Raw genomic sequence first — 25,500 nt, 5'->3', positions numbered from 1 at the left:
ATCATTGATGTTTCTATCTCTCCCTCTCCTTTCCTTTCTCTGAAATCAATAAAGTTTTTTTTTTTTTAAATAAGTAAGTAAGTAAATTTAGTTACAAAGAAATAATATATGATCAAAGATTCGTTTTAGATATTGGTTAATATTTTGTCTATTGGTTAATAAAATATTTGTTAGTTAATATTACAGTCTGTATAATTAAGAAGTTGTCACAGTTTAAAACTGATTTCTTTAGTATAGGATTAGTGGCAGTTTTTCCTAAAAATATATCCTGATTTTTACATCATCTGCTAACATTTTGGTTATTTTATTACCGGCATAATAAGCTATATCTGTTGATGTTTAGTATTTGTTTCATTGTCTAATTCTTTAAAACAAATGTAATTCCTTTCTGGACACAGAGAATTCAGATGTCTCGGAGGCAGTCTGTGGGACGTGGGCTTCAGTTGACTCCAGGAATTGGTAGCATGGTAAGTACCTACACCCCATGTAAAATCAATTTATTTGTTAACAAATATTTGTTTAGTCAATATGTGTGTTCCTGTCATGCCTGTTTAGTTCCTGTTTTTGTTGTAGCAGCAGCATTTTTTTGATGATGAAGACAGGACAGTTCCAAGTACCCCAACTCTTGTGGTGCCACATCGTACTGATGGATTTGCTGAAGCAATTCAGTAAGTTAATGAAAGAGAAGCATTTTGTGACTGATCAAATTCTTCCTGTTTCCCTGTTAATTTGTTTGTATTCGATTGGCTCATGATGTACTGAGTCCTTCTCTGCTATACTAACAAGTTTTAGGGCTCAGGGTAGAAGGGCTGAGGATGTCGTGTTGGGACAATTATAGAGGTGAGTGAAATACAGTTGCTTTCATCAGGAATGTGAAATTTAGAGTCAGTAAAACTGGTTAAGAACATGAACAACCTGGGTTTGAAACTAGCTGTGCCATGTAGCTAGGTTCCCTGTTCCTGAATATCCTCATATTACTTATGGGAATAATGATATAGTAGTTCCTGTCTCACAAGTTATGAGAATTAAATAAATTAATTTATGTTAATTTACTGAGAATATCACCCAGCACATAGTAAAATGCTTTCTAGGTGTTGGTGAAGGTGTTGATAATTATAGTGATCATGGTGGTGGTTAGTGTCATTGTGAAAGCTAAACATATGCACAAACAAATACAATCTTAATTACGTAGGAGAATAGAGGCATAAGCAGTAGGCTTTCTTAACACAGATGTGATTTCAGTAATTAGGAGGAAAGCATCTGAGAGGACTTCATGGGAGGAGCATTGAATTGAGTTATGGAAAAGAATACCTAACACTTATTTCCACAAACCAGTTTATTGCATATTCACGGCCTGTCAGAGAGTGTTACTGTTGCCCTCTTACAGATAAGGAAGCACAGAGACATTCATGAATTCGCCAGAGGTCAGACATCAGGAAGTGGCAGTTTTTGGTTTCAAGCCAGTCAGTCTGGCTCTATAACCTTTGTTAACTGTGGTGCTGTACCACTCCACTTAGAGGACAGAAAGGCTTTCCGTGTGAAAATATGTGATTGATGTGTGCATAGACACATAGAGATGTTTAATGTGTATGTTTAATACACGCATAGGTACATAGAGATTTCTAGCAAATTCAAGAAATGTGAGGCATATAGTTCAGGAGAGGTGAAAGTTATTTACATATAAATCTTGTATACATAAATCACATGTAGTATGAATTGATTCATATTGTTACAAATTCTTTGACTGCTGATATTTTGAAAATGTGTAAGTAAGAATTCCTTTATCAACTTTATTTTCAATTTCTTTCCTTCCCATTTTGCTTATGCTTTATTTTTCTATATTCTTTATATCATTGTGGTTTAAACAGGATAACTTTAAGTTTCATCTTAAGTTAACTTTTGCCTCTTTAGTTCCCCACAGGTTGCTGGTGTTCCTAGGTTCCGATTTGGGCCACCGGAAGATATGCCACAAACAAGTTCTAGTCACTCTGACCTTGGCCAGCTGGCTTCTCAAGGAGGTAAACAGCTAAATAAAGGCTTGTATCTCCCGGGTCTGTATGTATTTGGTGATAAACTATTCTGATGTGATTTTTTTTTTTAAGTAAGCGCATATAAGAGAGGTTGAGATCTAAATAATTCCTATGCTGATTTATGGGAAAAGCTATAATATATGTACTACTAACAAAACATTGCCTTACATATAAATCTTATCTTTTCAACAAAGTTCTGAGCTCTTTGAAAATAAAGACTAGCTTTTACATTTGTGTCTCTTCTGGCACCTAGTATAGCATCATACATGTACTGAGTATTCAGAAATATTTCTTAAACCAGTAAATACACTTAAATACTACCAGCCGTTTTAAAGTTTTTAGAAGGAATGCAACATATTTTCTGTTTGGCTTGACAGTTAACATTTCTAATTAAATGCATAAAACTAGTTCGATACTTTCCATTAACATTAAAAATAAGAAAAATAAAATGTTAAAAATATGTGGAATAAAATGACCCCTAAATTAAGTAATAGTAATTGGTTATTTGGACATGAATTATGCTATTTCTGGAATAATTACCTTTTAATCTTCACTTGATACCCAAATAGCCTACTGTGTTTCTGGGATACTGTTACAGCATTTTATAAGTGAATAGGGAATACATGCTACTTAAATAACAAGCCCCAAAGGAAAGATTAATCTGCAGCCCTCATATAAGTGTAGTATAAATTTGTCCCTGATGGTTTAGGATGTTAGTTTTAACACTACATGCTTCTACCAGCATGCATTGCAAGTTGACTTCATATAAATTCAAATTTTTACGTGGCTTGGTATTTTATAAGGCAATTTCTAGACTTGGAAGTTAGCTCTAGGCTTAAATTGGAGTGCCACCACTTACTAACTTTGTAACTTTGGGAAAGTTCATTAACCTTCTTGAAAGTCAGTTTCTTTAGCAAAAAGGGGACTAAATAATACCTTGCAGTTTGGGAAATACGTAGATTCTAACATAGTACCTAGTTCATAGTTGGGTACTCAATAAAGTTAGCTTGTATGAAACTCTAAGAGCAGCATTTGAGCTGGCTTTTTAAGGATACTTACGTTAGTGTTAGGGAGCTTAAAGGATGTGTTTAAATTGTATTTACATTTTTGAGGGATTGATGTTTGCTCAGTGGGCTAATTGTGTATTTTTAAAAAGTTGTGTGTCTTTACTGATTAAGTTATTCTTTCATATACCTCTCATATTGACACTTTTTGTTCTTTCAATCATTTATTAATATTCAGAATTGTCTTTAGGTTTAGGAATGTATGAAACACCTCTCTTCCTAGCTCATGAAGAAGAGTCGGGTGGCCGAAGTGTTCCCACTACTCCTCTACAAGTAGCAGCTCCAGGTAGGTTTCAGGGCGGATTAGTAGATTGTGTGTTTTATTGGTAAAATTGAAATTTGTGAGGCATCTTTTGGCTGAAAATTATGTAAATCACGAAGTTAGAGTGTTCATTGCTTTTCTGGCCTTGTTTTGAAGTGAACGTATTTACTGAGAGTACCACCTCTGATGCTTCGGAGCATGCCTCCCAGTCTGTTCCAATGGTGACAACATCGACTGGCACTTTATCCACTACCAATGAGACAGCAGCAGGGGATGATGGAGATGAAGTGTTTGTGGAGGCAGAATCTGAAGGGTAAATGTATACTTTGGAATATTTGCTCGCTTTAGACATGTCAGACTTGAATTTGTTTTCCTTTAGCCGGGAAACAATCTGTTGAGCTGTATTTTCAATAGCACCCTATTACAAAAGTAAACAGAACCATGTATTTTGAAAGACTAATTTTTGAATGTAATAATATTTTTGGACTTGGAAGTTGTTACTATAGAAGACAAAGGTTAGCTGCCTGAAAATTGTGTGATATATTTATTCTAGAGCAAAGTATTTCTTTAAAATCACTGGTACTCTTCCATTAACATAGCTACTTGAAGTTTCCCCCAAGAAGGAAGTCTTTCTGTGAAAATTAGGAATATTAGGAAATGACTCACCTTTCCATTTAGTAGTGGGTTTTCAAGTGAACCTTACTTATCCTTTATTTAGGTGCATTTAGAACTTCTTACAAATTAGAAATTATCTAGTAGTTTTCAAGATCTGACTACATGTGTAACACATTTGTTATAAACAAGGTGGTCTTGAAGAAGTTTAACTTTCAAGGTGGAACCTAATTTAATTTTTACAAATAAAATAAAAAGTTGGGCTGTTTCATGGGTCAGAAGCATAGCTAGAAGTAGAACCCAGATTTCCTAGGTAGAACTCAAAGATTTTGTTTTATTTAGCAACATTTCCTTGCATAATCATAGGCCAGTTCTAGTATATGAAGAAATAAGCAGGTCTATTTATTATGCTCAAACACAGTGCTACTTAATTTGAGGGAGGTTACAGACCCTGCTGAGAATACTTGCTGCCATCAATTCCATACCCTGTATGCAGGCCACTTCATATATGTCATTTCTAACTCACACAATACAAATGAGAAAGCTCAGAGTCAGAGCACGTACCTCTGGTGTCTGACTTCAGCCCCATGTGCTTTGGCTTGATGCCTCATCAGCACGTAGTCATGAGAGAGAGCTTTCAGGTACATGGTTACTATTAACTATATTAAATTCCACAGGTGATAAGAACTGGAGCAGACTGAAGTTGTCCTTGTACTCTTACCTCCTCACTTGCTTTTTGGTGTGCTTTCTAGAATGGGAGAGGGAAGTGGAATTATAGCCATTGAGCCAGGGATCCTACCCACAGCATGTCTCATCTGTGCTAGAGCCCTGCTGAGTTAGTAGTCTGTTAATCGTTGGAATTATTGTGAATTATTTTACTACTCTACTTTCCTAGAAAGTTGTTTTGAGATTTATCAAAATCTGGAGAATATATCTCCTGTGAATGTTAAGAATGTTAGACATCCCTTCTCAAAAAGAAAAAAACATGTAACAAAAAAGAGGAAAAACAAAAACTAAATTTGGAATGTATTAGAGGAGGGGGGAGGAAGAAGCAGTTTGTTCCCTGCCCCTCTTAGATGGCCTCCAGGGTCAGAGCTGGCAGCTTCGAGTTGGAGTAGAGCTCTACATTAAGTGATAAACTGTGACGAAAGGAGTTTGGAAACAGAGGATACACTCTGGGATCAGTTTGTATTTTCTAACCATTTTGTTTTCCATTCTCAGTATTAGTTCAGAGGCAGGCCTAGAAATTGATAGCCAGCAGGAAGAAGAGCCTGTGCAGGCATCTGATGAGTCAGACCTCCCGTCCACCAGCCAGGACCCTCCTTCCAGCTCTTCCGTAGGTGAGTTTCTGCTGTCCACTGCAGCACAGCTTTACACATCACACTTGTTTTCAAAAGACACTTTTATTAGGAAGAGTTTTATCATCTTTTTTTCTTTAATTTTAAAATGCTGTATTTAAAAGGGAAATTTTACTACAGGGAACTTGGTTTATATTAAAGGGAATTGGTTGTATTAGTGGTGCTAAAGGGGCTGTGGGGGGTGGGTTACTGGAGGGAAGCTAAGGAGTAGTACTCTAGGCCTCTCTCTTACCTCTGTTTAAACCAGAGCAGCTCCATTTTTATTTGTTCTACATATTAGGCTTCTGCAAGAGACTTGATACAGAGAGTTGAGAGGTGAGAAGGAGCTCTTTTCCTTTAAAAGAAATGCTTGAAATTTACTGATGGAAACAGTTTCAAAGTGCGGCTTCTCACGTTTTTGAAGTCAACTTTGAAAAAGGCTATTTTATGTCTCTTTCTTATAATAAAATTATTTCTGCAGTACTTCTTAAAAATAGCATTTGTTGAGCACTTAGCAATATGCTAAGCCCTTTACATATATTTACTCATTTAATTCTCACATCAACCCAATGTGGTAAGCATGGAAACTGAGGCACTAAAAGGTTGAATCACTTCTCCGAAGTCACATAGCAGTAAAGGATGGGCAAGCCCAGTGCAAGCTCACAAAGTTTGGCTCCAGAGACTCCAGTCTTAAACAATACACTATACCAACTTACCTATCTCACAATTTTTAGGTAGGGAGTTACTTTTATTATTAAAGAAATACAGTACTCAGTCATCTATTCTGATTACTTTCATTTTGAATTGTTATAGCAGTCATTCTCAAACTCTGCCAGGTTATGGAAGACATGCTCAGTTACTACGTTTTCAGTCATGGAACATTATCATCTCAATATCTCTTCTCCCTTTCAGCTTCTTCTCTGACACACCAACCTCTGACACACCAGCCAACAACCCTGGTTTCCAATCTCATATCCACTTTTTAACAGCGAGTAACTTTAAGTCACTGCACATTTCATTGTGAAATATGCACATTCATAACTAATCTTGCAGCCAAGATTAGAAATGATGTATATAAATGTTATAACTCAATATTTTACTACACAGAGTAAGGCTGAAAAATTATAACTATCATAATTATTAATAATACAGTTAGTGAAGTTTGGTGCCCCCAGTTATATTCTGACATCCCATGAGAATTGTTTTTTCTCAGCAGAATTGGAACTAGTTGTATCTTACTAGAGCTTGCATGGAAAAATATGGTTCTAGTTCCCTTTTATGATATAATATGAAGTTAGGATCTCTTTAAATTTATTCGATAATATAAAACACTACACTTTCCCATCTGAGCAGTTATTCATTTGGTCAACAAATATTTGAGTGCCTGCTATGTGCCAGACAATTTCACAGAAAGCACTACTAAGAAAGTGACACTTAAGTAAACACCTATAGGAGGTTCGGGAGTGAAGCTGTGCAATCATTTGGGGGAAGAGTGTCCTAGGTCGAGAGAAATGGCAGATGCAAAGTCTATGAGGCAGGAGTGTGATGTGTTCAAGGTCAGCAAGGAGGCCAGTGTGGCTGGACTACAGTACGGACAGAGAGATACTAGCTGGTGACAGATGAGATGGGGAAGGTACTTCTAGCAGGTCATTGTAATTGCATTGACTTCCATGGATAAAGGAAGTTTTGAGAGGGCTTCAAACAGCAGTGACATGATCTGGCTTAAAGATCTGTCAGTTTTGCTGCCATGTAGAGAAGAGACTGAAAATGAGTAATGGACAGAAACAAGGAGAAAATTTGGAGGGTTTTTCAATAATCGAAGGTAAAGATGATGATGTTTTAGACAGGCTTGTAGAGCACTGAGGTTGTGAAAAGAGGTCAGATTTGGGATGTATATTTAGATTAGAGCTGGCGGGATTTCTAATGATTGGAGTTGGGGTATCTGAAAAAGAGAGTTGGGTGTGACTCACAGTGTATTATAAGTGGACTGTTACTTTCTTGTTTTCATTTTCCATCGTATTCCCCAACCCTGAGCACAGTGTGTGATACATGGAGAGGCACCAAGTAAATACTTATTAAGTCAGTGGAGTGAACGAATGAAAAAAATCAAGAACTTTTCTTTTTAAAGAAGTTTTTTTCTTTTTACCCATTTTTGATTAAGAATTCCTAGTTAAAAAACTTTTAAATATTGAAAACAAATGGACTCCTCTGCATTTTAGCCCTGCATTCATTTAGTCAGTTTTTGCCATTATAACTGCTGTTTTTGTTTTTTGACTTGCTTTCTTGTATCTTAATGTTTTTCTTCTTAGATACTAGCAGTAGTCAGCCAAAGCCTTTCAGACGAGTGAGACTTCAGACGACATTGAGACAAGGTGTCCGTGGTCGTCAGTTTAACAGACAGAGAGGTAAATTTCTACCATATTGACTACGTGAAAGGATGTGGGATGATAAATCCTTATCTAATCCTTATCTAAGGTTCCAACTTGTATCCTATTTTTAAAATATGTTCCAAGGATTGATTAAATAACTACACATTGAGTGTGGGATGCTCACTAGTACACAAGCTTCTTGTAGACAGATATATGTGCCACGGGTATGTAGTGAACATGTGCTTCTGTTTACTCATTTCTTCCTTGAGTTCAGAGTAGGGTTTAAAAAGTGCTATGTGGTCGTTTGGTACATCTCTGCCTATTATACTTTTTATACAACAGTATAAAGCTTTGTGACTTTGTTTAGCTAGTAAAACATGTAAAATTTTAATATCTCCATGTTTTGTAATGTAACTATTAGAGATTGCATTCATGGCATAAAAAATATTAATCTCATTGTAATGATTTTCATTGAAGATGTGAAAAGTTTATGGTAACAGTTTTTGAAAACAATTTTTATAATGAGCTAGAGTAAGTAAATACTCTAGTTTTGGGTTAACATAAAAGACTCATTCAGTTTGATTCTTTTTTTCCTCTTACAGGTGTGAGCCATGCAATGGGAGGGAGAGGCGGAATAAATAGAGGAAATATTAATTAAATGTTCTATGAATTGTAATAACTGTGAATAAGATTGTCCAGTCTGTTTTAGTGTTATGATTGTCGAGTTTGAAAACATTTTTGTATTTAAATTGATATGCTTATCTCAACATTCTTTATTAATAAAAGGTATTTCAGTGTCAAGTTTATCGTTCTTTGCTTTCCTGCCTGTTCCTTGCCCGTCGGCCTAAGGACAGTTGTACCAGACGTTGGATAAGGTCTGCCCAGAACGAGTAGTGATGGCTCTCGCTGTCCTGCTGGGCACGTCGATGTTGTAGGATCGATCTAGATAGAAGGTAAATCATTTCATTAGTTAAAAGGAAAACAAAGCTCTCGAACTTAAGAACAGATTATGTTGATTATTACACTCAAAGGCAGTGTTTGTCATTTTAATACCAGAAATGTTTCTAATTAATTTGAGCTTTCTGACAAGAAGAAAAACAAATTTCCTTGACAGATTGACCTTTCACCCCCTCTTAATCAAATTGGGTTTAGCTCTCCTTTTTCAAAGTAAAAGTCTGAGAAAACCAAGTAAATTTTAAAAATAGTAACTCACTTGGGTTTTGTCCTTTTACAACACCCTAATGCCATTTACATAGGAAATACCGGATGTTTCAGAGTCTTGGGTAATGTAATTTAATTAATAAAATTAGTTTCTCGGGAACTTATTTCTGATCCTGTGGACTGTGTAATGATGTAGATCAGGATAACTTTATGGCAGACAAGCCCCCCATTAAATACCAAATGCTGTTTCCAGTAGCAATTTTACACAATTGATGTTTTATCATAATAGACTCTTATCTCGTGAAGGCTGCAGCAGAATTCAGTTGCAATTCTTTCAACTTAATGTGAAAGTAAAGCAAAAATTTAAAATTCCTCTTCGGGGCAGTTAGAATGAGTACTATATAGTTTAACTTCTCACCCTCAATCACCATTGAACACTTGGTGTTTTTGTTTGGATTATATTTGTATTTCAGAGATTAGATCACACCTTTGGGAAGCTACCGAGGTTTTACGTAACTCACCCTTAGAAAAGGCATAGTAGTCATAGCCATCGGGTTTTCTGACGTTGGGCAGTGATATAGCTGAAGTCACCAAACTGGGGAGTCCTCTCCACAGTGCGCTCACTTTAACTTCATCGTGGAGGGAACCTGTAGGTGACGTTGGAAAGAGCAGCTGTCAGACATACCTGGGTATTAATTCCAACCTGGCCACTTAGTAGCTCTGTTACCTTGACTGTTATTTAACTACAGTGCGTAGCCCTTGCCCTCAGACATGGTGCGAATACCTACCTTTTGTCACTGTTTTGAGAGTCACAGATTTGTATATAATGTTCTTGGTAAGAGATATTTGATAAATGGTATTTACTATAATGAACAAACATTCAAACTGCATACCTTACGCACATAGGAAAAGAAAGTATTGATCTTTGATCATTCACTGAGGCAGATTGATGTTTTGCATCAATAAGCTTAAAATTTTAGGGTTGTTTGGTCAGCATTCATATTTAATAAGCTTTACTTTATAAGAAACTATTACACCTACTTCATATGTAAGGATTTTTAACAGAAAAAATAGTCACCTCTGTCTTGATAAACGACTCTGACGGGCGGCGAGTATTGGATTCTGATGGTGTGTGTTTGAGGTCCGAGAGCCCGTTCAAAGCGACGCCTCCTAACGTGTGTCGTTTCTCCGTAGACTGGGTAATTCAGGGCAGGCCTCCTCCCAGAGCACTTTCTATTGGGTTCCTGTCTGTACGTGTACTGCTGAACTCTGCCACCTGTTATGTATTAGAAAATCATACATAAATGAGAATTAATGTAATCCCCCCCCCAAGATGGAAAAGAGCTTTTACAAGGTGGAAGAAACTGTTCTCCGTAAAGTATGTCTAGACAATAATGGCTGTTAGTGAAGAGTATTATGAAAGTAATTTCCAAATCTTGAACTACTTGCACGATGAATGAAGGCAACAGACTGCATAGTTATGTATTTAACTTCGTGTGAGAGTAAATGATGACATTCTTTATGTCAGTGACCAGAAAACAGGTGAAATTGTTATTTGCATGTTGAGAGATCTAAACACTTCTTCAATATCTTTTTAAATATTTGATCCAGCCATTAAAGATATCTTTTGACAGTAAACCCAGTAGTAAATGAAAATATGGCATAAAATTTTGCTGGCAAATCAATTATTCAAAGTTGTGTAATTTTGTCAATTATGTAACACATACCTGTCTTGAAAAAGTACACAGATTCGGGTCTTTCCTTATATTTAGGTACTGAAAGTGCTGCCACTATTTTTCCATTCAGTCCTCCGAATCCTTTCACAATTTGTTTGGGGTACCCAGCATCTTTTACGTCATTGGTAAAACGCCAGTACTGAGAATCCTGATGTTAAAAGAGAAAGTGATGTTAACAGCGTTGGGGGGAAAAGATTAGGAATTCATTCTTAGGTTGAAGTATAGGGAGAAAGTTTTAACTTTGGGGTTTGAATAAGTTGACCGTTAATGTTACCAAATTGTGATAGAATCTTTTATTAAAATATAGAAAGCCTGCCTGGCCAGGCGGCTCCATTGGTTGGAGCGTCGCCCCAGAGCAGAAAACGGGTGCAGGTTTGATTCCTGGTCAGGGCACATACCCCGGGTTCGGGCTTGATCCCCAGTTGGGGTCTGTACAGAAAGCAACCAATCGGTGTTTCTTGCTCACATCGATGCTCTCCTTGTCTCTCCCGCCCCCCTTTCCTCTCTCCAATAAAAATAAATATGGAAACCCTTCTGAAGTGGAGCTTAGGCTGATTCATGTTTTCATAATAAGCAAAGAATAACTAATTGCTGATTTCCCTTACAAAGATACTTTTCTTACCTTAAAGAAGAAAGTTTTTCCGTCACAGTTGCACCTGGTGAAAACAGTGTCGATGGGAGAGGGAATGCCCCAGACTTCAGTAATCCTCCGAGGAGGAGACGGCGGACTGCGTGGACTGAGCATCCAGAAATAATGACCTAACATTGAAAGTGACAGATCAGCCTACAAGCTGAATGACCATGAAGTCCTATCCCAAAAGAGACCAAAGTGAAAAACTTCTGATTATCTTGAACACACTGGACGGGTTAATGAGTGTTCCAAGACTAGAAGTTTTGTGAGGACTGTACGAATACAGAACATGTTTGAATGTTTCTGAGAGTAGATCTTTCTCAAGTCAAGTTCAGCACAACCGTTGAAATATTTTAGTTTTCCAGTTTCTCTAGAAAGAGTCTTCTGACTTTGTGACTTACAGAAAGTCCCTTTTCTCTCAATTTCTTTATCTTTCAGAATTCAGTTATAATTAAAGGGCAACTGAATCTCTCCAGCCTCCACTGAGCAAGTCTGGGGCTTCCTTTCAGATTTAAGTGTAAGACAGCACTAGTGTCAGTACAGAGACTTAACATGTAACTGCTGTTCTGTGATTCCTCTACGAAGAGTAACACGAATCCATCGCAGTCAGCTTGTTATTTTCAAATACACTAGAGCAGGGAAGACAAATCCTGATGCCACTTCCTTGATAGGAAATTGGAATTTGAATTACCTTTTCATTCCTAACGGTACAAAAAATCAGGATCATTCCAAGCCGTTTGTTTTGCTACTCTTAACATGTCTAATTTTGTTAATCCAATATTTTAGCAATTGCTCTCAGGTTTTCATCACTGTGTGAGGTAAGGTCATTAATCAGGTTCCCCTTCAGAAAGCTCAACCCAAACTACCACCTCCTATGGCTTTGCTTCTCATAAACGCTGGGAACAAAATGATGGGCAGAAAAAGAAGTGTGTGCAGAGCTCACCTCTAAATGCAACTAGTGTCCCATTGGCCAGAGTAGTCAGTCCATCTACCGGTTTACCGTTGCATAAATTAGTCTCATCTAAAACAAATTGAAAAATTAAGTCAACACAAAACAAAATGAGAAAGTGTTATGGTTTTTTTCACAGAGTTCTGTTTCCTCTATTCACCCTTTCCTAAGCTCCTGAGGGGCATATAGTTTGAGGTGTGTGTATTTCACAGGTGAGAGAGAAGTGATACATTTCATAATTGTTTTTACTTAAAGGTGATACTGTTCAAAAAGTATATAAAAATAAGTGATGGCCTGGCCACTGTGGCCCGGTTGGTTGGAGCATCGGCCCCTGCACCAAAAGGTGGCAGGTTAGGTGTGATTCCCAGTCAGTCGTGGGTTCCATTGTGCAGAAGGCAACCAATCGATGTTTCTCACATCACTGTTTCTGCTTTTCTCCCTCTCTCTTTGTTAAAAAAAAAAAAAAAAAAAAGTTGGAATGGACCAGGTTACCTGATCTTCAAGTAAATTCTTTATTGGATGTTTAATCTCAACATGACATTGCATTTTTCAGTTCTGATTGCCCTTTGGAATTGGTTTATGAAAGATAATACTGCAGATGTTTGCTTTGCACTGTACTTTCTTTTAAGGATAGACTCCCAACTAAATACTTTTGGCATTCTGTACCCTGGCTCTGCTCACAGGTGTGCTCAGTTCCTAATGCTAGGTCATTAACCATTTTCCAAAGATCAAATCATCTTACTGTGACTGCTCCTCTGCTCACCTGCAGAGAAGCTGTGAAACCTTACAAATTAACAAGTTCAGGGCCCTAGGTAAACACACGCTATTAAATCAGGGCATTCCGGTTCTGGTAGGCTTATGTTAGCATTACGAACTTTGAAAAACAATCCCCCTTACCTGAAAGCATGGGGTTGACGTCAATGCCCTGATTGAGTCCCCTCACTATGAAGTCAGCGCCTGGGACGACGATAGGAGTTAACCCGGGGCGCCTGAGGATCACGTCAGGTTTTTCCTCCTCAGCAGCATCTGCGTCTTCCTGCTCTGGCTTTTCATCCTCTGGGTTTTCATCCTCTGGGTTAGGAGCTGGGTCAGAGCTGGCGGTGGTCTGAAGCAGGGCTTCCTCCGAGGAGGCGGGGTCCACTGTAGGCACTGTTGACGTGGGCACCTTTGGAGGAGATGGCGTGGGCTTTGGTTTCCTCACTTTAGGTGTTGTGTTTGGCTTTTTGGTAGTAGTGGGCATCTGGGGCGCTTTGGTTGGCTTTGGGGGTTTAGCAGTTGTCACTTTAGAACTAGTAGCTGTATCTTCCAATTCAGTTACTGTTTCTTCAGAGGTGTTCACAGTCTCTTCAGTTGTGGTTGTCTTTTTTGTGGCAGTCGTCACTTTGGGTTCAGGCGTTGTTTCCTTAGGAGTCACTTTGGCCGATGTCGTGGTGTCCTTGGTTGTGGTGGTTACCTTCACAGTTGTACTGGTTTTGGATTCAGTGGTCTCGTCTTCCGTTGGAGTCGCTGTCTCTTTTGTTGTACTCTTAGATGTAGCCGTTGTGATTTCCGTTGTGGTGTGCGTGCCTTCTGTTGTCTCATCCTTCGCTGTGGTGGTCATTTCAGGTTTGGTCCCTTCAGGAGCCTCGGTTGTAGGTAGAGTGGGCTCCTTGGGACTGTTTTCAAGAGCCTTTGGTGTGAGTTCTACAGCGTTCATGGGGGTAGCCGGGGTAGAGGCCTCCGCGGTGGTTGGAGCAGGATCCTTGGGTGGGGTGGGTGCAGCCTCCTTAGGGGTGGTTGGTACAGGCTCCTTGGGGTTGGTGGGTTCAGGCTCCTCGGGTGTGGTGGGTTCAGGCTTTTTGGGTGTGGTGGGTTCAGGCTTTTTGGGTGTGGTGGGTTCAGGCTTTTTGGTGGTGGTGGGTTCAGGCTTTTTGGTGGTGGTGGGTTCAGGCTTTTTGGTGGTGGTGGGTTCAGGCTTTTTGGTGGGTTCAGGTTTTTTGGTGGTGGTGGGTTCAGGCTTTTTGGTGGTGGTGGGTTCAGGCTTTTTGGTGGTGGTGGGTTCAGGCTTTTTGGTGGTGGTGGGTTCAGGCTTTTTGGTGGTGGTGGGTTCAGGCTTTTTGGTGGTGGTGGGTTCAGGCTTTTTGGTGGTAGTGGGGGTGGTTGTAGGTTCCTTGGGGGGGGTGGGAGTAAGAGATTCAGTTGTAGTTTCAGTGGCTTCCAAATCTTTAGATGTTTTCTCTGCACTTCGCGTCTCTTTACCTGAAGTCGTCTTCTCTGATGTACTAACTGAAGACTCTTTAGTTGTTTTAGAAGTCTCTTTAGTTTCAACTGTTGTCTCCTTATTGGCTGTTGTGTCTTTGGATGTTTCAGAATTGGGCGACGGACTGGGTTTAGGGTTGTTAGTTGTCACGGCTGTAACTTTGGAGGTTGTGGTAACTTTGCTGCTTTGGGTGGTGGGCACATTAGGAGCTGTGGTGGGCTTGAGGTCACCGTTGTCCGATCCGCTTCCAGCTTCATCTACAACCGGTGGTTCCGGGGCAGGTTTCTTCTTAGGGGGTTGTTTCTTGTTATCTTTTACTTGAGGGAGAAAAAAAATACATCTTTTATTTTTGAGTAGTTTGCCTTTAACAATGATCTAAAGGTCCCATTCTTATAGCTGTCTCTGGGCAGGTTGCTCACCTCTAATACGTCTATTAATTTACTGTAAAATGTTAAAGACTCAACCTATTTTATTGGGCTATTTTAGGAAATGAGTGAGATAAGGGGAGAAAGCACAAGTAAAACTATACAATTACTACATGGAAACAAGTGGCAAATTTGAAATTACCCACAGGTCAACAACTGATTCATCTCTTCACATTACAGCCCCCTGCCCTGCCCTTTCTCATTGCTCAGTGCCCCTCCCTCCTGGAAACCTAGTTCCCGCTCTTGTAGATTCACTGCACCAGTCAGCTTGAGAGACTTCTACAGTGAAGTCTCCAAGGATGCTCCAGTCACCCCCTCGTCCCTGCTGAGCCCCGTTTCCATACACAGGGCTGTTTGCTGTCCTCTTTCCTCTGCCCAGTCCCAGGGTGTATAGAAAAGAGATTAGGGTGCCACAGCAGCAAAAAGACCCCATTTAACAGGATTTGCCATAGCAGCTCCCCCCTGGGTGAACCAACAGAGCCCCACGGGCCCATCACTGAGATGCGCTCCATTTAGCAAACATGTATTAACACTTCCAATGCGTGCAGGACCCTCTGGATGACTCAAAGATTAAATATCTGGCTATTCAGCTAGAGAGAAGGCTTCGGGGGAAATCACAACCCCCAGGAAATAGTTCTTTAAAACTCCAGTATCCAAAATGCAGTACTTCCTGGAGAAAGAGAATATGGTTTAGAATTTTGAGAAATAAGAAGCAGAATAAAAGGCAACCCCTTTTCAGGAGGTAATAGCCTCCTCTGTAGTATGTTCTCTACTACAGAAAAATCAGCCGGGTAGGACACCTAATTTATCAGGAAAACAATAAAGAGGACCTGTAAAACGTGGGCAGCTAAGGATGGCATTTCCCAGAAAGGTGTATGAGAATTTTAATAAATAGACATCTTAAAGCAGCGCATACGTGTTTGTTAAATAAAATAAAAAATCGGGGGAAGGGAAAATGAAAACACGAGGACGTCGGGGGAAGAAGAGGGAGGAAGGAACAGGATGTCAGGGAGGCAGGAACTGGAAGGGAAAACCACGGTCCTCTCCGGCGCCACCCTGTGGTCCCTCGGCTCCTGCTACGGCGGCGCCTTACGCTTCGCTTTGGCCGGCCCCTTGGCTGCTTGGCACTGATTTCCTGCAGGAAGCCGGCATCGGTTTTTTCTAAAATAGCCTCTGTGAAGTTATATACCCGCCCGCCCAGCCCCCAAATACTGAGATGTCCTCAAATCACTCTATCAGCACGCATCACGCTTAGATCACTACTGTCACGGCATTGATAGAGTCTTTGGTCTTTATCAATGCTCAAACCTTTGGGTTTCTTCTTTAATTCTTTATTAGCGGCTGCATTTTTGGAGGACTTGATTTTCCGAATACTTGAAGAGGAAGAAGAAGAGGAGGAGGAGGACTCTTGGTTTTCAGAAACAGAATGTTCTATAAATCAAATAAAAAGGGGATCACACCAATTGTGATTTAGAGAAGAACCGCCAGTCCAAACACAACAAGGAATGCTGTTCACTAACTGACAGATGGCTTGTGTCCTGATTTTATTTTATCGGTAACGTAATCCACTGCCCTTCGAATTTAGTTGTCAGCTAAAAGCAAGATGTTTGAGCTCATCACAGATACTAGCAATATAACTACAACTTTCTTGTATCTCACAGTTATTCTGGGGGGGAATCATGGTCTTGCTCTTTCAACATCAAAACTTGTCTCTCCTGATTATTTTAACCTAGACCCATACGGGGTTCAGTAAATAGGGAAAATAAATATCTGAGGGTTTATCGTTTGGCTTAAACTTCTACTTAAAACAAGTAAACGAAAAGCGTAATGAGCCTTTAATGACTCATACAACAGTCTGTTCTGTGAGGAGCCTTGTATTAACCGTCACCTACAGCTTATTTCATCTAGAAACCTCCTGTGTTGCGTCTGTCATCTTCCTACCTTCTGTTATCTCCTCTGATTCTATAACTTTCTTAGTCGTCTTCTTGTTTGCTGGTTTGGGTGAGCGTTTGGTGGTTGATTTGATGGGTTGACGTGCTCCTGCAGGCGGAGGTGCGGCCTTTGCGGACGGCGGTGGTGTGGGGTTAAGCACTGAGGCCAAGCAAGACAGGTGGGTTAACATCTTTACATTCGTCAGCAACTCTAACTGTGAAAGCAGCGGGTGCCTCTGGCTTCTAGAGGAGATGCAGGTGAAAACCAGGGTAGGCAGGCTTTGGCCCAACACTAATTACTCCAAACCAGTGAATCCTGAGGATGCATTGCTATAAAATACCGGTTCTCAAACTGTTGTAAGTCAGGACAGGAAACAAAGGCTCAGGGGTCAGGAGAATTCCAGCCCTTGACCTGCAAGGGAAATGGGCGAATTCGTTCTGAACTTCGTTTTCTTGTTTGCAAACTGAGGTATGTATTCTAGATGATTTCTGGAGGCATTTGTCTGTCTAAAAAATACTTGAGTTTATAAACTCCATCCCTTGTACCTGCCTTCTGTGATTATCAAAATAATGACTGCATTGGGATGCGAAATACAATAATTACATTTTTTGTTTTCATATTATTTTTAAATAAATGATGCCAATTTACCTTCCAGTTATTTTTTTAACCCTGAAATTTCTATATGAAAATTTATTCTTGTAAAACTTCCACAGCTTCGCGTGATGCTTTTCTCAAAACTCATTGCCCTTCCCCAAGCTAAACAGCTGTGAATGGTTTGATATGTTTCTTTTAAACTTTTTGTCACCCCTCGGCCCACCTCTTTTCAAGTCTAGAAGAGAAGACATGTTTTGATCATTAGGAACCAGAAGAAAAGGAGAGGGACTTGTGCAAGAGTGGAAAGCAGAGGACAGGGGGGACGCTCTGGGTCGTGGAGCGTTGTCATAAATCCTGCTGCTCTTACCAAACACCGCAGGACTGGACTGCTGCGGTCTCCCTGAGCGGACCGCTGCTCCTCTCTCGCCCCCCTGCTCCCCCCAAAAAAACGACAAGTACCTCAATTTGAGAAACTGTGCTGCCGTATACTAGCTAGTGATCTTCAGCAAAACACTTAACCTCTTGGCTTTTCTCACCCGCATTCATAGCTCGACTGCTGACTCCTCCGATTCTTGCAATGTGATGACACTGAGATTTAGAGATGCCAACAAGCAGCATCTCTAGCAATCTCCAAGCGACTCAGTGGGGAGTCACAAGATAACTTCGTTGCTATTCTTTAAAAGTGAAGAATTGAAGCTCTGGGTGTTCCTTTATTTTCATCAAATTTTTTCATTGAGTTTTCCATAGACCTCATGAAATCGGATCCACCACGTAGGAGCATAAACCGTTCCCTTTATTAACAGGTTCTCTCAATGCTTCGTCACTCCAGCCACCCTCACTCCCCACCTATCTTCTGCCCCAAATGCATTCTTAGCTTTCTGTCTCACAGCCAACAGGATTCCCAGGGCCGTGAGTAAATACATCCCGCCCACCATGGGTCCTTCTGAAAGCTGCAGGGACTCTGCTCTGAGGTTTTGATGACCAGGGTGTCATCTCTTTTATTTTTGGAATACTTTCCAATGAAAACACTGAACAGTTAAGAAATGCCCCCCGGCTCTGCTGTTTCACAGCTTTTCACCGCTTCTCCACTGCAGGAGGTGAGGCCTTATTTAAATAAAATGATAAGGTCACGCCAGCAATGCTTATCTTCACTTTCTTACACAAATATTCTTGTTCTAACAAAGCAGGCTTTAAGAAGGAACATTTGCTAAAAGAAAGAAATCCATTGTCTAAATATATTTTAAAATCTCGGCTTTTGGGTAAAATTTAGAGGGTTTTATTACACGCTCAGGGTACTCCTTTGGGACCTATAACCAGAGAAGATTTTAAGGTGAGACTATGCCTTTGTAACGACTATCACGGCGCAGGCCCTGGACACTGTGGAGATGGGAAGAGACAGTTAACAAATTCTTGGAAGGTTTGCTTGTTAATTTAGTGCCTTAAGCTAATTCATAAATTTGCTAATTCAGAGAAGCTGAAAGTGCCGGTTCTCCCCTTAAACACACACTGAAAATCATGACTGAAAGCACAGAGAGCTCAAACGATGGTTGACGCAGTGGGATCCGCACCATTCAGGTGAGACAAGAAATCATCAAGGGAGCTGGTGACTTGATTTCACCTGAAACTGAACCACACCTGAAGGAAAAAGCATTTACACTCAGGCCCCTCCTCTCTGTTACTTAGCCTGCGGTCTCTTGCACTCCTGGAGCCTGGAAGAGGCTTTTGTTATTTAGTTCATGTGGATGAAACAAAATGTGTGAAATAGCTCATACGTCAGTGAAATCCAGACCTCGGGGGACTGAGCTGGACACTGTCGGGGAAGCTAGGGTGGCGCCCAGCTCTGGCGGCCCCGGGGGCCCCCCGGTGCTGTGGTGCTTTGCTTACCTTCACAGAAATCGTCGTAATCGGAGCAGCACTTGCCATACTTCTTACATTGGGCGTCACAGTCACACTCCCTCCCTCGTTCAAAGGACTCGAAGCAGCGGCCTTTGCAGGAAAGCTCTACCCAGAGCAAAACAAAGCATTAAGGATTAGTGACGATGCAGCCAACCCGTGGATGGAGAGCCCTTTCCCACCTTCTAGAGCCAACTGGAGCCCCCAACGTGCATTTCTAAGTCCTTTACTTAGGAAAATGGGTGGTTTCCCAAATGGAGACAGCCCAAGTCAAGAAAGAAATATGGGGACTTAGGGAAACTGTTCTTGCCCTTCAAGGCTCCAAAGGACAGCACAGTGCCACCTGAGTTATTTACATGTATGGACAATGGAAAACTGGGAAATGTCTCAATAGTGAGTTACCCTTCACATGAAATCCATCTTTTTTCCTCCCCACACCACTGCTTTGTCATAGATTTTTGTTAATTTACTCTTCAGATCCTACAACAATGCATCCCAGATGGGCCAATGTTTCAGCTCAACATTACTGTTAATGCGGAACCTTTATCAGGACCGACCGGGCAGGGTGCAGAGGTGAGATTCCAGCCTCGGCCACCATGGACTGTGTCAGACAGGCCTGCTTATTTCAGAACAAACCTTAGAGCACAATGACGCCAGCAGGCCTCTTTGAATGAATCCCTTTACGCACACATACATTGTACAACGGTATATTTATGAGCTTCACATGCAAATTCTAAAGCAAATGTAACTTTAAAACAACTTTAATTATAATTTTTATAAATTAAATATGACATGTTTCTGTGTTAACAACAAAATGGCCCAAAATACCTACCATTAATTGAAAATTCAGACCCTTTGGGGTTTTTCCCCCTATATGATATATATATATATATATATATATATATATATATAATTTATTTATCTTTATTATTGAGGGTATTACAGATGTCCTCCCATTTTCCCCCTAAGGCCCTTTGGGTTTTAATTGAAACTCATCATTGAACACTAATGCTTCATCTTTAAAGTGCCATTTTCAGGTAATTTAGAAACATGTTAATTTTTTTTTTTTTTTTAAATCAAGTAGTAGACAAGGTTATTTTACGTCCATGGATTCTTCTGATGAAACTCCTGAAGGGCCTCGTCACTAAGCAATTACATCTCATTACTATTTACTGAATGCCTCCGGAGTTACGGTGCTAAGTCTCTATTGAAAACAAGACATTTTATTTGGCACTTGTCAAAAACCTCGCACAAGTGGCAGCAGCTCTTCGGGCGCCCCCCCCCCCCCCCCGCCAGCGACAGGCCCTGCCGCCATCCCCAGGTAGAGCAGCCAGCGACACTGAGGCAAGTGAAGGGAAAGGCACTTGAGCAGAAAGAGGCGAACGTGTGAACAGGGTGCAGCGAGGGGCTCTCGAGAGCAGCGTCGCTTGACAGAGGAGGCACCAGCTCTGGGGACTTACCCGCAGTGCAGAATCTCTTGAAATCAGGGCAGCACTCCATGTAGTGTTGACAGTTATAATCACAGTTGCAGGGGGAATCTCTAGAATACCCTTCCCCGCATCTCCCTGCACAGCTTGATAAATCTAAAATCATACAATATAGGGTAAACATGGCCAAACCACTTCGCAGGAGGGGAGGGATTCTAACGAGGGCAAAGCCACTCGGTGAGAGGGGATCCTGTCTGTTGGAAAACGTGGCGAGTCAAAGTTAGCGGCAGGTCCGTCCAGGTGACCTTCACCTGATCTTTTACAAGATCCACTTTACTCTTTCCTAGACTGCGAAGATAAATACCCTTGAGAATCAGTCGAAGTAAGAGCTTTGCGCCCCTCCTGGGCGGGGTTGGCAGCTACAGCTCTACTGTACTAAGAGGATGGCTTGCCTGGCCGGTGTGGCTCAGTGGTTGAGCATCGGCCCATGAACCTAGAGGTTGCTGGTTCAATGCCTGGTCAGGGCACATGCCTGGGTTGGGGGCTCGATCCCCAGTAGGGGACGTGCAGGAGGCGGCCGATCGATGATGTTTCTCATTGATGTTTCTGTCCCTCTTTCCCTTTCTCTTTCTCTCTCTCTAAAAGTTAATAAAAAACATTTTTTAGAAAGGTGATGGCTTACTGCCATTGTTGGAGCATCTTTGTGCTGGGCACTGAGTCCTACATTATCTCTGATGCTTATGAAAATGTTGCCAAGAGAGTATGAGCAGCTTCTCTTTAGAGATAAGAAAGCTGCAACCTTGACATTTTAATAACTCGCTCAGGGCGCCCAGCCAGTGAGTAGGTTCGGGATACAGGTACTGCAGGTAAATGAACGCCTGTGAGTTATTCGTACTGGCCTCTTTCACTCAGGCGTGGCCTGAGTTGGATCCTAACCTACATGGTCATCTTAAGTCAACAGCCCATCTAGAATTTGAGCTCTGGTGCATCTGATCCTAAAACCTGGGCTTGCCCCACCACAGGGCCTCTCGTTCTTGAAGAAGAGTTGAAAGAAGCTGGCTGTGCCATAAGCTCTCCTAGGCTTCCCTTTCCTTGTGTGGGTGGGCTACCCGGGGTCTTTAAATGTCATGAAAGTCAGATGTTTACAACCACTGCTAAAATGCCTACAAAACTGATAACTCTTAAAATAGCATCTGGACATGAATCTAAAGGTCATGAACAGAGTTGTTCTGGGTAAAACAAAACAAAAGCATAATTATCCCCAAATATATTTTCAAAATCATTTGGAAAACACCTTGAAAACCTCCCTGAGAGAGAAGCACAGAAACATAACGATCGAATCCGTCTCTGGAATGGAAATTGGCAGGTGCAATGTCCTAAATCCATAGAGGGACGTTTGAAACACACTGAAAAAAAACCTCAAAATGATGAGTCCAGGAGAGTGAAGGTCTTAATATGCAAATTAAACAGTAAATTTTAGGAAAACTTTCAGGTTTTTTTGCATACATATGCGCACAATACACACAGAAATGCATATATAGTGTATGTATATGAATACATATATTATATATAAAGAAAAAAAGGCAGTGGGGAGAGGTTGAGTTGGCAAGAAAAGCATATAAGACAGCATCGAAAGGTCTTTCCTTTACCGTTAGCAGATTTCTGAAACAGGAAATCAAATGCCTTTACAGAAAAAGTTTATTTTCATAGTTTAAATGTCTGTCTTGCTGTCCATTTTAGCAACTCATTTTAAATTCATTTACTTAAAGGAGAGTAGAACCGTTAGAAAATGCACCCAGTGCTGGGAACCTTGTGATTTTATTGTGAGAGGGCCGCGGGGCCTGGGGCTACCAGAGCCGTCATAATTCCTTTGGAAATATTTGTATTTGCTTCATGCATTTTCCATCTTATCTAAGCGATTCTGAAACTATGTCCATGGCAGGCAGTTATCTTTCTTGCTCAGATTCCTGAGAATTTCAATTCTTTTATGGAAATGTCTACTTTATAAATGTAATTTCACCACCACAATCATGCACCTGCTACCGAATGACATTCCCACCGGTGTAAGTCCGTACCTAGGTGAACAGTCCTTACAAGAAAGAGGCATTTTCAAGATTAATAAAATGCTGTTTCCAACATTGCAAATGTTCCTTGTAACATGATATCTCTATCTACACTAGGCCAAAGGAAGTTATTTATCGATAACTTATGTGATGTAAGAAATTAGTTAAATGTCTTTGTAAACATGTGGATTAAAATTACACACTATTTAAATATTGTTCTTATCAGTTAATCAGATGATGTCGTATCATTCCTTCAATGTCTGTATATTTTTTTTAGCTTTTGGGAGAACCGTGGGGATAATTAATACAAAAATTACTCTATAGGAAAGCTCAAAACTTCTTGAAAGATTTCGTAATACAGGAGACAAAAATGAGAATTCCAAAATGCTCATGGAAGTTAACACGTTTCACATAATTATAAGGTTGTACTCTGCATTGCACTTAAACAAATATACATTGCTAGAAATCTAATTTCTTTTGTCATAAGAGTTAGACCTGAATGATTAGCAGTAGTTGTGAAATAGAACGATTTGTGATATTTAAGATACCTTGAGAAGACACTTGCTGGATCAAGAGAACAGAAAGCAGCAGCAGCAAGTAAATGGGAAGAATTTTCCACTCCATGGCAGTCCCTGGAAAGAAAAGAAAAGCATCTTTTTAATCTACCTCTTTAATCTCCCCACTAGCTTATGTCTGTGCTGCAGATAGTGTTTCAGTAACTTTTAAAATGCAATTTAAAGATAAAACCATCTCATTCTTGAAACAAGACTTTCTGAAGTAATCAGCTTTAATTCTATAGTAAGTATTTTGACCGTTGGATTGAATCTTCTGCAGAGGAAATCAAGTCACCATCTCCATCATATAATTGGACATTTTAATTCTTTAGCACTCCCCCCACTAGAATACAAACTCATCTTAAAACTCCCTTCCAATGAAAACAGGTACTTACAGTGCAAGGTTTAAATCCTATCTTGAGGGGAAAAATAACCAGCTTCAGTAAAATTTAATTTAATAAACACAGGAGTTATTGTTCCAACTTTCCCTTAACTCTCAGTATAAATTTACAAGCTTCCGACAGGTGTACTGCATAAATGTGATCTTTTTCAAAACCTTCCAACTACTATCCTTACAAATATTTTTCAAATGCCTTTAATAAAGCTTATCCCTATTGAACTGAAAACGCATTTAATTCCACGAAGCAAGTTAACGTTGACACTTACCAGTAAGAGGATGGATGAATTTCTCCAATGTCCTGGAAGTCTTATATATCAGTGCAGATCTACTAGGATGAACCAATTCGTCCAAAGGTTAGACAAAATCAACAGTGACAGCCAATGAAATCAAACTTTCCTCATTTATTGGAACAGAGCCCGGACGACTAGACTTAGGCAACATCTGGAAAACACTTCCATTAAGAGAAATGACTACTACAAAATAAATTTCAATTTATTGGCCCAAACACTTCTGATTCCTAAGTGAACAAATTGTTCTGAGATGGCAAAGCACCCTGGCCAGCTTTGACTGGTGTATTGAAACAGCAACTTTTAAAATGTCAAATGCTGGTATCCTTTCTTTTTTTTTTTCTTCTTCCAGTTAATCTAGCAAAAAGTAGTTTTGAAACTTATCTAGTGTTAGCTTTTGGCATGTATTTTTCTGACCTTATATTATTAAATCAAATGTACAAATTTTTTCTAGAGTATTTTTGTTTTCACAGAGCTCAGAAAATATGCTCTCAGTTACCTACAGGTACATAATCCACAGGGTGGATTTTCTAGGTTCCTTTACCATGTAAAAACCTGCTTAAAAATTGTATCACTCCCTTAGTTCTTTTGTTTAAGCCCAGAAGTGTTTGCAGGTCTTTTTAAATTACTAATTTAGCTTCCTTGCCACAGAGAACATGTAAACTGTCGGCCTGCAGAGCTGAGCCAGCTCGGCTCAAGGCTTCACCCCATCCCGATGAGCAATGTCCCTGTTCACATCCTACCCACCCGCCTAAGGCCTTGCTCCTGTCCCAGCACCTTTGTGACACCTCGGATCAGCCGCAGATCGATCACATCCGGAATCGTAGTCAACAAATGTCCTACATTTCACTGAAATTATTTATTCATCTATATCCTTCCCACCCCAACAGACTGTGATTTCCTCACAGACAGCAGCGTCTTTGTCTTAATTCTGTTCCCAGCATCTAGTCAGTGATTCGCCGAGGCTGCCTGACAGGCTCATCGAAACAAACTCTTGTCACCTGGGTTCCACCGTGTCACGTATTTGCTGGGTGCCGCGTTGAGTTATTACAAATGCTTTACGTTGAAGATAGCTATCCACATGTTACAAATAAGACGAAAACCCACAAATGAAGAACCTGTGACCCACGTAGGGACACACAGGAGCCGGAGCCAGAGCGAAGATTCGCACCCATGTCTTTTCACTTTGAGTCCCATCATGTTCCCACTATATCCAGCTCCCTTTCCATCAAAGCCATCACTTCAGGACTTAACCATACTCCTTCACGTGGCCATGTAGCAGGTTCATGAGACTGTGACCTTGGGAAAGACGGGAATTGTGACATTAGCATCTCTTTTGTTCCCACAGTGCTTATTCTGGGCTAAATAAATAACGTACAAAGACAATTTAGAGACGATCTGCTCACCTCTAAGTAATTTCCTTTCTCTGGGAACTACCTCCTCCTCTTTAGGGGTATTACCCTTCTAGCCACTTTTATAGATGTCACCTTGCCACACCAACCACAGCTGATAGGATTAACCTAGACTAAACTGGG

The 25,500-nt window shown here is 40.4% G+C and overlaps 2 protein-coding genes across 2 annotated transcripts in view; one reads left to right on the top strand and one right to left on the bottom strand.

Annotated features, from left to right (window-relative positions):
* Window positions 1–8,478, top strand: part of TPR (translocated promoter region, nuclear basket protein) — a 57,531-nt gene extending 49,053 nt beyond the window's left edge. Inside the window, exons 45-52 of the mRNA XM_016224619.2 lie at window positions 399–467; window positions 574–668; window positions 1,912–2,018; window positions 3,285–3,380; window positions 3,513–3,669; window positions 5,190–5,308; window positions 7,615–7,710; window positions 8,277–8,478. Coding sequence (XP_016080105.2) covers window positions 399–467; window positions 574–668; window positions 1,912–2,018; window positions 3,285–3,380; window positions 3,513–3,669; window positions 5,190–5,308; window positions 7,615–7,710; window positions 8,277–8,332 — 795 coding nt within the window. The 3' untranslated portion in view covers window positions 8,333–8,478. The remainder of the gene's footprint in view (window positions 1–398; window positions 468–573; window positions 669–1,911; window positions 2,019–3,284; window positions 3,381–3,512; window positions 3,670–5,189; window positions 5,309–7,614; window positions 7,711–8,276) is intronic.
* On the bottom strand, window positions 8,258–23,972 carry PRG4 (proteoglycan 4). The gene is made up of 11 exons (XM_087828296.1): window positions 23,945–23,972; window positions 23,273–23,356; window positions 20,695–20,817; window positions 19,226–19,342; window positions 13,049–14,707; window positions 12,146–12,223; window positions 11,194–11,330; window positions 10,563–10,719; window positions 9,914–10,111; window positions 9,357–9,482; window positions 8,258–8,616 (listed from the first exon to the last, which is right to left on the bottom strand). Exons 2-11 carry the CDS (start codon window positions 23,346–23,348, stop codon window positions 8,519–8,521), a joined length of 2,769 nt encoding a protein of 922 aa, XP_087684422.1. The 5' UTR covers window positions 23,349–23,356; window positions 23,945–23,972; the 3' UTR covers window positions 8,258–8,518.
* Window positions 23,973–25,500: the final 1,528 nt, after the last annotated feature.

The sequence above is a fragment of the Miniopterus natalensis genome, chromosome 19 (assembly GCF_054644295.1).
Source record: "Miniopterus natalensis isolate mMinNat1 chromosome 19, mMinNat1.hap1, whole genome shotgun sequence".
NCBI classification, from domain to species: Eukaryota; Metazoa; Chordata; class Mammalia; order Chiroptera; family Miniopteridae; genus Miniopterus; species Miniopterus natalensis.
This window is presented reverse-complemented; position numbering and strand designations above follow the sequence as displayed.